At 46.4% G+C, this 14,554-nt stretch overlaps 1 protein-coding gene across 8 annotated transcripts in view; it reads left to right on the top strand.

The window, feature by feature from the left end:
• MSI2 (musashi RNA binding protein 2) overlaps positions 1-14,554 on the top strand; it is a 546,823-nt gene that overhangs the window by 285,476 nt on the left and 246,793 nt on the right. For all 8 annotated transcript variants that reach the window (XM_084822450.1, XM_084822448.1, XM_084822454.1 and 5 more), the window contains one exon: positions 8,506-8,554. In XM_084822450.1, the coding sequence (XP_084678576.1) occupies positions 8,506-8,554 (49 nt within the window). The remainder of the gene's footprint in view (positions 1-8,505; positions 8,555-14,554) is intronic.

Raw genomic sequence — 14,554 nt, 5'->3', positions numbered from 1 at the left:
AAATCTGGCTAGAGTTTCATTAGTGCTTTGGGAGCTATTGGGGGCAGGGGAGTGTGGGGGGGGGGAGACAGAAGAGATCAGTTTTGTGTAATATCTGGCTTTCCTGCTACACACTCTGACTTTTCCCCTTTGATGGAGAGGCACAAGCTTGTGTCCTGATGGAATAGAGACCCGTGAGAAAGGAGCCTTTTTGAATCCAGCCTATTTAGCCTTTGCATATTCAAATGCTTCCTGGCTTCTCTTCAGGCTGTTCTGCTTAGATTTCAGTGTCGTTAATGGGGCTGAATGAATGAATGATGAATGACCTCTTTCTACCTCCCCCCCCCCACAAAAAACCCTCTTTACCTTCCAATGAGATTGTTCTAAAAAGTTTTCTCCCCCCTCTCCTCTAAGAACTCAGCCATATTCCTAGAGACTCCCCCTCCCATCTCTTCCTTGTCATCTTATATGTTTTATTTTGCAAAGGCCTTCATAGAATTTCTCTTTCCTCGCTGCACTTTATCTGTTCAGGAGGTATTGAGTAGTGCCATTGTGTCACTCACAGCAGAGAAAAGAGGCTATTCTTCTGTGACAATGGGTGCCCTACAAAAAAATCAAGCAGGGTGGGGCAAACTTAGAAAGGGCCGAGGCAGAGATAAAATGTTCTGACCTTAGGAAACAAAACACAACCAAAAAAAAAGATAACCAATTAGTCCTGGCTTGAAGGGCATCCTGGCTTTAAAACATCCAGGGGTATCACCCACTGGTGGGTGCAAACAAAAAGCTGTACTCAGAGAACTTCATCCGGCCCTACTCAACCATTTGAATCTTAATATGTTTCACCTTTGCCTCTCTCTCTCTCTGTGTGTGTGCTGAAACCTTTCCTTTTTCATTTCTTTTTACTTGGCTGCGTTGGAGACTGATCCAAAATTCGGAAGCCTGTTTATTTTCCCACCACCACCAGTTTGGGTTAGGGGTGGATGAATCTGTGAATTTCAGTTTCTCATTTTTCCAGTCTTAAATTCAGTTTATCTTGAACTTTGAGAATTTCTCCAGTCTTAAGTTCAGTTCGTCCCAAACGCTGAATTATTATTTTTTAAAAGTTTGCCTGAAAATTCAAAACCATTGTCCCCCTGTTTCAAGCTGTTGAAATACTGTCTCCTCGAGGTGTGGGCAGACCTGTTGCAGGCCTGCAACAGGCTTGCAGGATCTGTGTTGTTTTACTAGAATCCCCAGGTCTACCAGCTGGAAACAGGTCCGAAGTGGTAACTTGTCATGTGTGTAGCCAATTGCCTACTGCACCCACAAGCTATACCCTGGGATGACCTGCATATACGAGTCTACATCTTGAGTTACTCCATATCAGGGATTCTAACCACTTAATTTGAGGAGGGGCGGAGGGAACCCTTTCTCATGTTGCCACTGTTAAGCGTCTGGAAGTAAAAAAAAACAATCTTTGCTGATCTACTTCAAATCATCCAGGGAAGTATCCTCTGCCCTAGTCCATCAAACAAAACTAACATGATGTTAGTTTCCAGTAGAGAGTGAGGAAGATGTTGCTAGCTAGGGCTGCGGACAGTTCCCCATCCCCCCCGCCCCCGACTTGCTCTTTCAAATATTTTATTAACCTGTTGATCAAGAAGCCTGAAGTTTGGGGAGGTCAGTCATGTGCCAACTGGCTTGCCGCACTGTCACCTAGGTTACAGCTGGTGTGGAGACAGCTTTGTGCCATGGTGTGTGGTGCTTTCCCTTTAGACAAAGAATGGCTCCCTTATCGCTGAGACCCTTGCTGTTCGTTACCCTAGCTACAGAAGTAGCTTAAAGCAACTCCGTGAACAAAAGGACTTCGGGGTGGCTGTCTTCTGGGATGTCAGCAGCTCGAGAAAACTTTTTGCCATCATGACAGCTTGCATCTGGCTCAGATGCATCGGTCATTGTGTTCTTTTAGTTATTTATTACATTTCTATACCTCCCAATAGCTGAAGTTCTCTGTTAGCCAAACCCATGGGCCCTTGAGGTCATAGTCTGAAGGCACACGGGGCGGCCACCTTGCTGAAGCTCAGCAGGTCTGGGTCTGGTCAGTGCCTGGAAGGGAGACCACCTGGGAACCACACGTTGCCACCTTGAGCTCCATGATAGAAGAAAGGTGGGATATAAATGTAATAAATACATAAAATCAGTTGACAGGGGAGATGAGAGGGGAGGCTGCTAAAATCTAGGTGATAAGCACAGAATGCACAAAATCATGACATGGGGACGGAAGCACACTGAAAATGTTGGGGGTAGAATTGACTGGGATGTCCGTTGGCCAAGCCCCATTTTATTTATTTACACACACACACACACACACACACACACACCACCCAATAGCCAAAGCTCTCTGGGTAGTTCACAAAAATTAAAACCACAAAGCGCAGCATAAAACAATATAAAATATGAAAGCTTAAAACCACAAAATAACAGTACAACCAGAATAAAGCCTAGCAGCACTGTAGAGATTTAAAATACAGATTTAAAACACCAGAGCTAAAAGATTAGGAAGCTAAAATGATAATATACTGGGAGAATAAAAAGCTCTTCACCTAGCACCGGAAGGAGAACAACGTAGGCACCAGGAGAACCTCTCTAGGGAGCTCATTCCACAGCTGGGGTGCCACAGCAGAAAAGGCCCTCTTCCTGGTAGCCACTCACCTCACTTCCTTTGGCGGGGGCTCCCCACTGAAAAAGTCACTGAAAAAACATCCCAAAGAAAAAGAAAAAGAAAACCAAGAAGGCAAGATGGCTGTCTGCTGAGACACTGGAAGCAGCCCAAGAAAGAAGGAAAGCAAAAGGCAACAGTGATAGGGGGAGACATGCCCAATTAATTGCAAAATTCCAGAGGTTAGCCAGAAGAGATAAGGAATTATTTTTAAACAAGCAATGCGCGGAAGCGGAAGAAGATAATAGAATAGGAAGGACAGGAGACCTCTTCCAGAAAATTAGAAACATCGGAGGTAAATTCCAGTCAAAAATGGGTATGATCAAAAACAAAGATGGCAAGGACCTAACAGAAGCAGAAGAGATCAAGAAAAGGTGGCAAGAATATATGGAAGATCTGTATAGGAAGGATAATAATATCGGGGATAGATTTGATGGTGTGGTCAGTGAGCTAGAGCCAGACATCCTGAAGAGTGAGGTTGAATGGGCCTTAAGAAGCATTGCTAATAACAAGGCAGCAGGAGACGACGGTATCCCAGCTGAACTGTTTAAAATCTTGCAAGATGATGCTGTCAAGGTGATGCATGCCATATGCCAGCAAATTTGGAAAACACAAGAATGGCCAACAGATTGGAAAAAATCAACCTATATCCCCATACCAAAAAAGGGAAGCACCAAAGAATGTTCAAACTATCGAACAGTGGCACTTATTTCACATGCCAGTAAGGTAATGCTCAAGATCTTGCAAGGTAGACTCCAGCAATTCACGGAACAAGAATTGCCAGATGTACAAGCTGGGTTTAGAAAAGGCAGAGGAACTAGAGACCAAATTGCCAATATCCGCTGGATAATGGAGAAAGCCAGGGAGTTTCAGAAAAACATCTATTTCTGTTTTATTGACTATTCTAAAGCCTTTGACTGTGTGGATCATCACAAATTGTGGCAAGTTCTTGGTGGTATGGGGATACCAAGTCATCTTGTCTGCCTCCTGAGGAATCTGTATAACGACCAAGTAGCAACGGTAAGAACAGACCACGGATCAACGGACTGGTTTAAGGTTGGGAAAGGAGTACAGCAGGGTTGTATACTCTCACCCTACCTATTCAACCTGTACGCAGAACACATCATGCAACGTGCTGAGCTTGATGAAGCCAAGGCTGGAGTTAAAATCGCTGGAAGAAATGTTAACAATCTCCGATATGCAGATGATACCACTTTGATGGCTGAAAGCAAGGAGGAGCTGAGGAACCTTATGACGAAGTTAAACCTCAGAAAAACCAAGATTATGGCAACCAGCTTGATGGATAACTGGCAAATAGAGGGAGAAAACGTGGAGGCAGTGACAGACTTTGTCTTTCTAGGTGCAAAGATTACTGCAGACGCTGACTGCAGCCAGGAAATAAGAAGACGTTTACTTCTTGGGAGGAGAGCAATGACAAATCTTGACAAAATAGTGAAGAGCAGAGACATCACACTGACAACAAAGGTCCGCATAGTTAAAGCAATGGTATTCCCCGTAGTAACCTATGGCTGCAAGAGCTGGACCATAAGGAAGGCTGAGCAAAGGAAGATAGATGCTTTTGAACTGTGGTGCTGGAGGAAAATTCTGAGAGTGCCTTGGACTGCAAGAAGCTCAAACCAGTCCATACTCCAGGAAATCAAGCCAGACTGCTCACTTGAGGGAAGGATATTAAAGGCAAAACTGAAGTCCTTTGGCCACATCATGAGAAGACAGGATACCTTGGAGAAGATGCTGATGCTAGGGAAAGTGGAAGGCAAAAGGAAGAGGGTCCGACCAAGGGCAAGATGGATGGATGATATTCTGGAGGTGACGGACTCGACCTTGGGGGAGCTGGGGGTGGCGACGGCTGACAGGAAGCTCTGGCGTGGGCTGGTCCATGAAGTCACGAAGAGTCGGAAGCGACTGAACGAATAAACAACAACAGCCCCACTGAAGCTCCACTAAATGAGCACAGCTCAAACCTGGTTCAACCTGCAGCAGAATGAGGAGGCAGAGTCTTCCTGAGGTGGTAAATTAGACAGTGCCATTTTAGACTGCAGGTGGGTGTGTGTGTCCCATTTGTAAAACTCTCCCCTACGTTAAGAACTTCCTGCCCATAGAAAATTAGCAGAGCAAGGAGTGGGCTGGTTTGCAACCTTTCTTTCTTATGTCCTAGTTCTTTTTTTATTCGCGGAGCTGTTGCTTTTAATGTAGAGGAGTCCAAACCCCCACCCCAATATAGCCTGAAATGGTATAGTCCACTTTCGCACTTTGGGATTCCATCACCACACTGCATGGGTAGACCAGGTATTAGGGTACCCTTTGAGGAATAAATACAGATTTGACCTCGATCAAAGAAATGGGGCCACTGCTTCATAGATATTTGTTCCTTGTGATTCTGGGATCTCTAGTCACCTTGTCCAGAGATGGTGAAGCAAAAAAACAAAACAAACGCAAAACTGAGCCTGGTTAGACTGTTAGGATCCAGTCTGCACATCAGATGAGCCACCTGATTCAACTGAGTTCTTTAAAAACTTGATTGCAAAATGGCTTGGCAGCAATACCATACTAACCCTACTTTTATGAGAGCCAGTCATTGCTGAGTTGTTTTATGTACATTACAGGGACTACAGGGATGAAGAACAAAGAAGGGGCTATTCTGGCCCCCACCCTCACCTACTTCAAATGCTTAGGATCAGATGTCTTGTGGGCCCAGAGTTCACTTTCTGAGCCTTTCAAGTATCGTTGATGTTTGAGCAAAGTTTGTTACAAATCTACAGAGCTAAATAAAACATGTCACCCATTCTTTCTTTATCACCATCCTGCTTTTTAAAAAACAGAATTCTTTAATAAATCTTTTGCTTAGGACTATTACGATCATTTGCATCACTTCTGGACAAATTCCTTTGGACATTCCTAAGGGTACAATGTTTTGCCAATGAAATTTCCTGGACGCTCCAGGTGGGCAGAACGTGGTGATGTTGGCGTTCACATTGGTGTTGGGGTAGGAATGGATGGTGTGTTCGAAAAGAATTCAGAGCGTTGCTTTATCTCTGTTAAAGAGCACTGTTGTATCTAGGTGTGGCCGTGCAAATTAAATGTAGGTGGACTAAATCATGCAAATAACAGCAGAACATGAAAGCCAATTTTTGTTACACTCGGGTATGTTTAGTCAGTCGAGACCCTTCTATCCTCTGAAGTGGAAATGCCAGAATCAAGGCAAATGAACTGTCCCCCCCAGGGCCCATCTCTTGAGGCTGTTCAAAGGGCCTTTCAAATACCTTTGTGGCTGAACAGGTTTCTGCCTTGGACACCTTATTGGAACCTCTTTTGCTTCAGCAGTCTTGCTCGAGGAAGGTCACGTCCTTAAATTTTCAACGGTGACTCTCGGCTCTGCTCAGTAGCGTGGCTCCTGTCTTCCCCCAGCTGACTCAGTAGATTGGGGCGGGGTGTGGGGAAAGTGGCTTCAATTTCAGGAGAGGCATTTTGGACAAAGAGGCTTTTGATTGGGGCAAGACTGTGCCTAGTATCAGTTTTACTCGGGTTTTGGTTTCCCGGTAGTTGCATTTGCATGCATGTTTCTTTTTCTGCAAACCACTTCCCCTGAGATAGACATAATTCGGTAGCTCAGCCTCTCCCAGGTGAGGTGAGATTCTGCTCAGCTGGCAGGGAGGTGATCCAGGTTCCCCGCTGGCCTTTCTGCTGTCAGAGCAGACTTTGGAAGTTCAGCATCTCCTCCTCGCTGAGCTGGAGGGGGCAAGAGGGTCTCTGCACCAGCCTCTCCAAAGCAGGCCCTCAGGGGAAAGGACTGGATGCCACCCTTCTGGGTATCAGTTGCAGTGAGGATAGTATGGGGAACAAATGGGCTGTCCATCACCTCCTCCCTGAAATAGATGTTCTTTAGACAAAAGTAAAACACCCCCTTGCCTGGTATCTACTGTGAGGATCCTGTGAGCTGTATCTGAACCTGCCCTTCCTTCCTTCCTTCCTTCCTTCCTTCCTTCCTTCCTTCCTTCCCTCCCTGTGGTAGGGCAGGCTAAGGCAGAGTAGTCGGCCCAAGGTCACCAGCGAGCTTCTGGACTGAGTGGGGATTTGAACCTGGGTCCCTGCTGTCTTAATCCAACACTATAACCACTGTACCACGCTGCTTTGGGTCTCGCAACACCAGTTTTTTGATAGGCATGTTTCCATTTCTTCTGTGGGTCTTTTCACAGTGCCCACTGGGTCTTTGGGGCCAAGTGTTATGCCTACTTTGCCCCACCTTCTCCTTCTCTAGGAATGCAAGCATGTTTCTGCCTTAATGGGCGTGTTGTGGGGAGAGAACCTTCAGCCAGACATTGTGCGGTCTGTGATGTGTGGGTGTGCTCTGAATCAGTATTCTATATTGCCTAGAATATCAAAGGCAAACTACAGAGCGGGGGGGGGGGGTTAGTTGTAGAGCAACCACAGAGAAAAAGAGGACAGCCATGTGACCCAACATTGTTCTCTTCTTTGAACAATGTAAAAAGCCCAGTGAAAAATCAGGGAGCGCCACATTGGCCTTAAGCACTGCCAGCAGGTCCCAGGTGCGCACACGGCCACACAACGGCTTATGCTGTATTGCCTTTGTGAGGATGGGTTGATGCACAGTCTTGGCCCAGCGAGAGTGGCCCCGTGCCACTGGATTCCAGATGCTAGGAATAGTCTCCAGGGGAGGGCTGTTGTCTTCGTGGCCTGCTTCTGGGCTTTCTGGAGGCATGAGGCTGGCCACTGTGGGAAACAGGAGACTTGACTAGATGGAGAGGATGAGCTCTTACGCATCGCCGAAGAAGAGGACCTGGATTTGCATGTGCTAATTTATATGCATAGATGCAAATTTGGAAATAATGACTTATATTTGAATAGAAACACAATACATCTCACCATATTGGGGAAGACTGTGACCAGTTGACCGGTGTGCCTGCCTGTTCTGTCTGCTGCCCAGGTGCTAAGAAGTGTTGATGGGCAGATTCAAGGCCCTGGCTCTCCCAACCAGCCTTCAACTGGACAGCCATTCGGACAGGGTACTTCCAAATAGAGGACTGTTCTCTGTAAAGTAGAGCACATGGCTCCCCTATCGTAACATTGTAAAGGAGCTACCTAACATGGGAAACACACAAATCTTTTAAATGCAGGAAGGTAGCCAGTATGGTATAATGGACAGAGTACCGGAGTTGAACAGGGGAGATCTGAGTTCCAGTCCCCACTCAGCCATGAAGTTCACAGAGTGGGATCAGCCTAATGTACAGCACAGGATTGTGGGAGTAAAATGGAGAAACCCATGGCCACATGGACACTGTGGATCCCAAGGATGTCCTGTATTGAGGGCCTTCTAGTTTTTTTTGTTGCTGTCACTTCGTATCCAAATATGTGGCTGGGATGCAAATATAATGTACTTAAAGAATGGATGAATGATACACATTGTATGATGGTATACAAAGGTCAATTAATGTACTGAGACACGACATTCATAGCTCTTTATGATCAAGAAAAAAACCCACCCAGAATTTGAATATGCTAGTCATAATAATGGACTTGATATTATCTACACCAAGATCCAGTAAATATGTGCTGCTTGTGGATGTCATAATCTATACATGCCTTGAATTCTGTCTTGTATTTGGAATCCAAATTGTGTTTGCACATCCAAAGATTTATAGGTTCCTGATAACACACAAAGGAGAAGAGGCTTCAGGGTCCACATCACTTTATTCACTTAATAATGGTGGCACCCCTCAATTGCTTCCTAATTTAATTTTAAGTGTTGGCCTCAAAGACCTCTGAACTAGACATCTTCTTGTGTCTTGCAGGTAGAGGACGCCATGCTTATGTTTGACAAGACCACCAACAGACATAGAGGTAAGGGGGAACTGATCCCCAGGTCTGGCATCATTTTTCCATATTGGATGGGGGTTCTTTGGCTTCCTGAAGAGTGTGTATGTGTTGTGGACTATGGGTGATTTTCTGGGTCAATGGAACTTCTCGGTAGCTGGCTCACAAAATGCCCGAAGTCCATGGGTTGTTCCCCTCGGTAAGAGAAGCACCAATCTAGCTGTGAATTGTGAATCTTTCTCTCTCGCTGGCCAGGATCCCACAATGACAATATTTGGTGCCTGTTTTCCAAGAGGCTTTCCAAGTCATAACTTTGAGTCATGGCCTTGGGTTTTTTGTGTTGGCACAGTTGGGCTTTGGGCAGGTACAAAAAGTGAGAGAACGGTTGCTTGGGTTGCATGGTCTCCTCTGCGATACTGCCTGCTGTGCGGGAAGCCACAGCCCAGCTTTTACCAAATGTTGGCCTATTAAACCTCGCTCTGTAGTGTCTCTCACACATATGATCACCAGCAAGGGTGAGAGATGGTGATATAAACTACACTTGGCTTATGTATCCCTCATCCTTATGGAAATGCATGTATGGCTATTGCAAACGATGTAGACATAGAGACCATAAAAGCTTTGGGGCCTCAAGATGGCTGCTCTCATGTCAATTTCAGCAGAGACAGGGGAAAGTCTAGTTTTCTCCTGGTTGGGTCTGCATCAAAATGACCGCCATTCCTTACAAATCTTCACGTTGCTGTGAGAGTTCACATGCATCTCTCTCCCTAGCAGCCGCCCCCCCTCGCTGCCATTTGTCACCAGCCCCTGCCTCATTCTTCTCACTTACTAGTTAGCCTGTCCCTCCTCCATCTCCAGCGTCTTGGGGGCCCTCCAGAATGGTGCTGTCATTTTGAGTCCTAACATGTAGCTGGGACAAAGGAGGGAGAGGGAGGACACATCCACACACTGCTCCTGGAGCTCATGTGCACGGTGGACATCTCTGCAAACCTGACTCTTCTGGAACCACACAGAGCTTTGCTTGAATGGATCAGAAGCTATGTGTGGTCCTTGCAAGTGGCAGTCTGATTGATTCCCATGCGCCGTTCGAGCATCCCACATTTGCCAAAGCTCCGCGAAACGCCGAGCATAGCGAGCACACAAGAGTTTTGAAAGAAAACCATAAAAGGAAGCAGGTGGATCTTCTGCTTGCTTTCGAAGTGAAAGAAAATGCTCCTCACATTGGGGAATGCTGGAGAATTCTGCTTCTTTCCATGGCCTTTTCTGATATTTCTCTGCGGTGAACCAAACTGCCACTGCACGCTTGCACCGAAATGGGTCTGCATTTCACATGCCATGCCTCTGCTATGCATAAAGGGTTTAATCCCTGCTTCTGGGCCCACAGAATAGGATCCAGCATTGTAGCAGGCCGGCCGAAAAAGTCGTTTCTGGCCTTCTTGGCTCATTTAAGCCAACTGGAAATCATTGGGCTCTGAACGGGATAATGAATGGTTTATTATTCAGTGGGATTACTTTGTAGTCAAAAGGCATCCTGAGCTATAGCAGGACCTTGGAATTCGTCTTTGCTTGGATGTGGCTACCAAAATACAGCTCAAGAAAATACTTCGGGGTTCATGTTTCTGGGGATGGACTTGGGCAGGGTTGGGAACTCTGGGCTTTGGAGGCTGCTCTGTGAAATGTAAGCAGTAGGGGTAACACTGCATGAATAAAATGAATGGAATGTCAGCCAAGCATCTTTGGGCCAACAGCCCCTATCCCCAGAGTGGCCAGTTTGCATCTGCATCATTTCGCCTTTTTACATTGGCCTCTTCTTGGCCCTGTGGTGGAATCCCTTGGCTCTTGTGTGGAAGGTAGTGTGCTTTCCCTCATAAAAATTCCCAGGTTTATTATCACCTTCTTCCAAAATTCCTGCCTGCTGTTCATTTCTGCTCTTTGCTTCCTTGTCCTGTTTTCTCCCCTGGACTTTTCAGCATTAAAGCATTTTGAAGAGTGGGTATGCATGCCCAGTATAAGGCAGATTTGTGGCAATCTGTGTTCTACATTTGCCAGTTGGCCTTTTTGGCGAGAAATCCAAGCGGATTTGAGACATTTTGGGGGGTGCGGTTGATCCAGCTGAAGAAGCATAGCCAAGGCTTTCTCTCTTCTGTGGTGTCAAATTGAACAGGTACAGTTTCCACCTCTCCTGCTCCTCCCTGCAGCCGTGTGCAACATTTCCCACACTTGAATCCATTTAATGCTTGGGTTCCTTATTTTTTTTTCTTTAAATCTGAAAGCCTGACAGCTTGCAAAGACCTAATGAGAAGCTGTTCAACAGGGAAGCAGCCAAACAGCCCTTGTGTGGTCTCCATGTGCCGTTTCCCGCAGGCAGCACAAAGGTGACAAGTTTTAGAATGGAAATAGCGAAGGCGCTTTGGTGTCAAATTCTAGGGCTTGATTTTTCTTGTTAAGGGAGTATATATTTTTCCCCCCGAAAAGGATTAATTAATGCCCCTGAGGCAGACTACAGTAACTTCTTGTTGGCACTTTTTCTCACCTGTAGCTTTGCTGAAGTGTGAGCAGAGCCATTTCCCACCCCTTCCCACCTTTTCTCCCCTCTCTGGCTGGAGCTTCAGTTTTCACCCTCTGGCGAAGACCACTAAGGGTGCTGTAGATGAAATGAGGCTGTTGCTGACTTCGCACTGGACTTCCTGGCAGCTCAGCTCCAGGCAAGCTGCAGCATGCGTGAAAGGGGTGGCCCTGTGGGTAGGTATGAGGTGGCCTTCCCCTGTGAATCCGTCTTGGTTGGGTGAGGAATCAGATTGCCACACTGATGCCCAGTACTGCCAATCTCTTCTCGCCCCACTCCTATAAAAAAAACGCTTTGTGCTCCCTCTCTTTTCTTCTGAATGGCTGGCATCTGAGCTGAGGAAACAAGGGAACACAGCAAGCTGAACCCTCGTTCTCTTTGTCAGGCTGAGAGTGGACCCAGACTGGCTGGGAGCCAGAAGTCTGGAGGCACAGAGGGAGGGTCCAGCAAAGAGTTGCCCAGATGGAAGGAACTGTCTCTCGGTGGCACCCGATTGGCCCTCCAGCATCACCTGGCTTGCCAGGCCAGGAGGGTCATGGGTGCCTGGTTCCTAGCTGGAATGGCCATGTAGTTCTCTCCTCCAAGAAGCAGCTCACATCATGCACCGAGCCAGTACCTAAAAATCCACAGGGCTTGCTGTTCTAGGCCCACAGCACCCAATGCTTGCACTTCTGTGGAAGCACTTGAGACGTAGGGCACTGAAGACCCAGGAAATTGGAAACTTCAACAGAAGAATCTTTTCAGGCTTTTTGATTTGGGGTGTGTGTGTGTGAGAGAGAGATTCTCGGCAATGCTGAATGGTCTGCTGTTGGAGATAAATTCAAGATGAAAGAGCAAAAGGAAAAAAAGAACATCTAATGTATTTTAAAAGAAGAATGTCTGTAGTTTTTATGCTCCATAACTATGGCAGTGTTATTACCATATTACACACACACACACACACACACACACACACAGCAAAGGGATTTCTGCCTTTGTCATACTTTGTACATAGGTCCATAAAAACCAGTGAGATGGCCAGAAGTCACTTGATACTTCTGAGGTGCTGCTCAGAAATAATTGCATGTGATCTGAAACATTGGCCCTGTGTGCCCAGTCAGGCCGGGGAAAATATGCCATGGTGGTGTATTTCCCCCAGTTTTGCATGCCAGGCACACGCTGGGGGGATTTGCATAATTACCCTTGCTGGTGTGGCTTGCCATGTCATGCAAACTTCGCACCTGAGGACCCTAAAAGAGCCCATGGGTTCTGGGTGTCTTGTTAACCACGGCAGCAAGCCACCCTCGCCAGGTTCGCAGGACACGCAAGCCACCCTGGCAAGAGCAATTTGGCATATCCCCCTAGCATGCCACCAGCACACATAGTGGAGGAAATAAGCCATTGTGTATGTCCATGTCGATAAAACAGTACTTCTGAACTTAATCCTGAGACTTCCATCAGTGCAGTTCCTTCCAGTTTGCACCACATGGAGCTGATGTTTCCATGGGCATTCTTGGAGGCTGTATCCAGGCTCTAGAACTCCTGGCCAAAGCGGTGTGGAAGAAGGGTCCGCCAAGCCTGTCTTTACTGAACTTCTGCCTGCAGGTAAAGACATCTTTATTTAGACAGGCGTTTGGCCTATAAGCTGATTTGTTAGTAGCTAGTATTGTTAAAACTTCATTCTGTATAGTCAAAGGCCTTTGCAAACCTTGCATCCATCCATGCCACAAATTAGAAACTTCTAAATTAAAATGTGCATTGACATATATAAAAGCCTGTCATAAGTAAGCCAACTTGTAAATTTGTTGAAATTGGTTGAAATTGGTTTTAACTGGTTGTTTTTATTGTTTTTCTTATTGATGTTTTACCTGCCTTGATTTTATGTTGTTGTTTTTACTTTGTATCTTATTGCTGTTCTGCTGTGTTTCCTATATATTTTTTGTACTTGTATTATTGCCGTTAGCTGCCTTGAGCACCATTTGGTGGAAAGGAACAATACACATTTGACAAATAAATAAAATAAAATAAATGTTTGCAGCTTGGCCAAAAGCCTTTAAATGGTCGAACGACAGATCATACCTTTTAGCAGTCCAGGATGCTATAGCAAGGAGCGTCTGGGGCTGAAATAATTTGGAAATTGTACTGGTGCTGGCGCACTGTTCGTATAGCGGCCTGTCGCATAGATCCCACTGGTTGCGCATCAGTGTGTTTTGCGCATCAGTTGCGCATCAGCTGGTGCTTTGTGGCCTGCCACATGGCACAGGTATTGCTGGTTTGCTCGCTCTGGGACTTGGCCACGTTTAAACCACTCTGTGAATTTGTGCCTGCGTGGCCAGAGCTGTGTTGGATAAAGGTTAAAATCTCTTGTTCTTGGCCTTTTCAGAATCTGGGAGATCTTCACAATGAATCTCTGTAGCACAGGTCCAGCTCACCTGGTTTGCAAGTGATATGCCTGCCAGTGGAGAGCAAGCCTGTATAAGTACTCCCAGAGGGTCAGACAATTGAGCTACATCGGCTTTGGCTGACCTACATCGTATATCACGGTGTTTGCAACGTTGCCTCTGGTTGGCTTCGTATACGGCACAGGTCAGCTGGAGCCCGTGGAGGTCAATTACCTGACCAGGAGAGCATCGGTTTACACCAGGCCTCCCAATGATCAGATTGTGTCATAACCTGAGTGTTATCTCTGTTCCGCTTTCAGGAGTGGAAGCAGTTATTTTCGTTATGGTGGGACTTGGGGCGGGGAGACAGTGCCCTATTCTGGGTACAGGCTCCTGGCTGGACTGCTTGGAGTAAGGGGGCATAATGTACTCTTGTTCTTCAAAGCTTGTGTTGTGAACCCAAGAGGCTAGTTCTCACTGAGGTGAGGTAATCCTGTGTCTGCGCGACAACACTTCAGATTGCAGCTGGGGATTCACGTAATGGAATACTACTCTGCCTCCCATGCCTGCTCTCTCTCTCTGTTTCTCTCTGCACATAGAAATACAGTGTGTTAGGTAGCCTGGCTTTCTCCCTGATGTGCTAGATTTCTGTGTGCAAGGATTCATATTTATTTAGTATGGAGGAGCGTTCCATCACGTGGTCTGAAATGCTACACTGCAGATGATAATAGATTTACTCCACCTCGGTGAGAACTGGGCCTAAGAGATGCATTGTTTTAATAACAATTATCTCTCGGTATAATGTAGATGTAATTCGCAGTCTCTCTCTCTCTCTCTCTCTCTCGCACGTGCGCGCACACGCACACACTCCCTCCCCCAACCCCCTTTAACACATGGCTTCTGGTTTCTGCCCCCAGTTGAAAACAGAGCCCTCGAGACTTACGTCATTTGTCTCTCAAGCTTTGAACTGCTTAGTCCTGTGTGTGTTTTTGTGCTTTGGGAAGGGGCGGGCACTTCGCCAGCCGCTGCTCTGATTGTCTCATAAGCCACAAATGTGTCAGCTTCTTGGAGTAATGCGTGTAGTGAATTTATTTAGGGAAT

Source organism: Heloderma suspectum, chromosome 16 (genome assembly GCF_057233095.1).
Source record: "Heloderma suspectum isolate Gila_16-S chromosome 16, 16-S_ref, whole genome shotgun sequence".
NCBI classification, from domain to species: Eukaryota; Metazoa; Chordata; class Lepidosauria; order Squamata; family Helodermatidae; genus Heloderma; species Heloderma suspectum.
Note: the sequence above shows the minus strand (reverse complement) of the source record. Positions and strands in the feature narration are given on the sequence as shown.